This window comes from Apaloderma vittatum, unplaced genomic scaffold (assembly GCF_000703405.1).
Source record: "Apaloderma vittatum isolate BGI_N311 unplaced genomic scaffold, ASM70340v1 scaffold25643, whole genome shotgun sequence".
Classification (NCBI taxonomy): domain Eukaryota; kingdom Metazoa; phylum Chordata; class Aves; order Trogoniformes; family Trogonidae; genus Apaloderma; species Apaloderma vittatum.
Genome location: NW_009710210.1, coordinates 15,297 through 17,558, shown reverse-complemented (window position 1 = coordinate 17,558; position 2,262 = coordinate 15,297). Strand labels below are relative to the sequence as shown.

Sequence of the window (2,262 nt, the reverse complement as noted above, 5' to 3'; positions counted from 1 at the left end):
CAGCCCGCCGGCACGCCCAGCCTCTGCAGAAAAGAGACAGACTTTTTCCACCTTCAGGTAGACAAGGACCTGACTGAGCTGTGAGGACAGAGGCTGGGTCCAGTCTGTTTGTTTCTGAGTACTTGCGAGTTTTGTTTTAAATAAATGAACCAATACAGATGGTTTTCCAGGGCAGGCCACCAGAGGCATCTCCGGATGAGGACAGCATAGACTGCCTGTATGGGTAGGGATGCATATCAGCAGGTGTGGAGGGGTGTGCATCTCCACCCTGTATGGGCATGACACGTTTCTCTATGTCAGGTTGAATCCTGGCATAAGCAGGTCGGAGGAATTTCTCATGGCAATGCTGCAGATGCCAATGGGGCACACACTTAGTCCAGAGGAGGCAAAGCTGCTCATGAACCAGACAGTACAGCAGGTCCAGGATACTCTGAGCATCCCAGATGACGTTGCTCGACACCTCCTCATGCACTGCAGGTGGAATGTAGATTTCCTGATCCAGTGCTATTTGGAGAACCGTGAGACCCTGCTCATTTCTTCGGGACTGCAAGTGCAGAATGCCCAGCCCCCGCCAAGCCCAGGAACCCACTGCCCAGTCTGTGTGAACCAGCTGTGTCCCACTGAGAAGCCACCAACCCTCTGCTGCATGCACTACTGCTGCAAGGTGAAGCTCCTGGGGTCTTTGCCTCCTGTAACTTGGTAGGGAATTGCTGCTGTCTGGTTGAAGCAGCTATTCTTTCTCTGAAGCTGCTACCAGGTGATTTTCTCAGAATTCATATTTTCTCTTTTCTCAGCTCTCTTGTTGTGTTCCTTCAGCTCCTGATTATTCTGTTCTCGCTTTTGTGCTTCTCAGTACTTCTCATAGTTTGTGGTGGTTTCCTGCAGCCTGTTCTGGGTGGGGTGGGCTTCCAGGGTCACATGTACCCAAGGGGGGAACTCCAGTTTAGCTCTGATCTCTACTCTTCTGCCTTCACAGCCCTGTTGGAATGAGTACCTCACAACTCGCATTGAACAGAATATGGTTGTCAACTGCACCTGTCCCATATCTGAATGTTATGCACGGCCGACTACAGCGTTCATTTGTTCCATCGTTTCTTCCGAGGAGATTATAGCCAAGGTGAAGTAGGAGAGGTGGTTACTGGGGTTCCAAGCTGTTTTCATTTTGGTCAGCACTAGCAAATAATCTTGCTGCTGCTTTTGCCCTTGTCACACTGGCAGTGTGATAATTGAGGCAGAGCAGATTTCTGCTCGGTGATGTCTGCTGTCTCTCATTATGGTCAGTGCCAGCTCTTCAGGAAAGCAAAAGAGCACAGTGGTATTTCCTCTAAGCATGTCTCCAGAAACAACATTTCAGGTGCATCCTTCATTGAGGACCAGGTGAAAGCTGTGGTAGCAACTCATGACAGATATCCTTGGCTGGCGTGCTGGAAGCAATTGTAAAATTTAGGACAAATGAAGGGAAAATGTTTGAGCAATTCCATGTTATTGCTGCATCAGTAACCCCGAAAATCATTTCTCTTCCATCAGTCTCTGGCTTTGAGCACCTCAGGTTTTTGTGAAGATGACATGTCAGACTAAATCTTTGCTCTGTATGAGTCTACAGACATCTTTAAACTAGTCTTGAGCTCTCCTCAGCTTAGTCGTCAGTCAACAGGGGGCAGCAGGAGCTTCTTGTTCTGAGGCAGAAGCTACTTTTTGTCCCTATTCTTTTTCAGTTTTTATTTATTACTTACAGCTGAATGCCCTCTCCACCTAATGGCGCAGCTGTCGCTGTCATATGACAGACTCTTTGTTAATTGCTGGACAGAACAGGTGTCTCGTCCGTTTTCCACTGCTCTGTTGCTTAACAGGTCTCCACCAGCAGTTGCTTCTCAGCAAATACTCTCCTGCTCTTCCAGCTCATTACTGTCATTATGATCGTTGTGTGAACAGTCCTAAGGAGAAAGCAACAATAGCCACAAAGACTACTCTGTCTTAGAATTTTGTTTGAACTTGCAAACTGACAACCAAAATAGGGAAGACAACAGAAAAGCATTTCCTTCAGTGTATCTTTAGTATCTTGCTTTCTGTAAGAGGCACTTGGAGAATTAGTGCATATATCTGGGCAGTTGATTTTTAATGGCTTTGCAAATCCTGTAGTCACAGCTGTCTGAGAGCAGCATTTAATATCCTGTTGCTATGGCTATGTTATAAAAAAAAAATATTGCAGGTCAGTGTAAATTGCAGCCAATTTTAGCAAGTTGCTGTGATGCTCTCACTGAA

At 46.7% G+C, this 2,262-nt stretch overlaps 1 protein-coding gene across 1 annotated transcript in view; it reads left to right on the top strand.

Moving 5' to 3' along the window:
* The first annotated feature begins 229 nt into the window (after positions 1-229).
* Positions 230-2,262, top strand: part of CUL9 (cullin 9) — a 9,884-nt gene continuing 7,851 nt past the window's right edge. Inside the window, exons 1-2 of the mRNA XM_009867230.1 lie at positions 230-664; positions 977-1,117. Of these exons, the coding sequence (XP_009865532.1) occupies positions 230-664; positions 977-1,117 (576 nt within the window). The remainder of the gene's footprint in view (positions 665-976; positions 1,118-2,262) is intronic.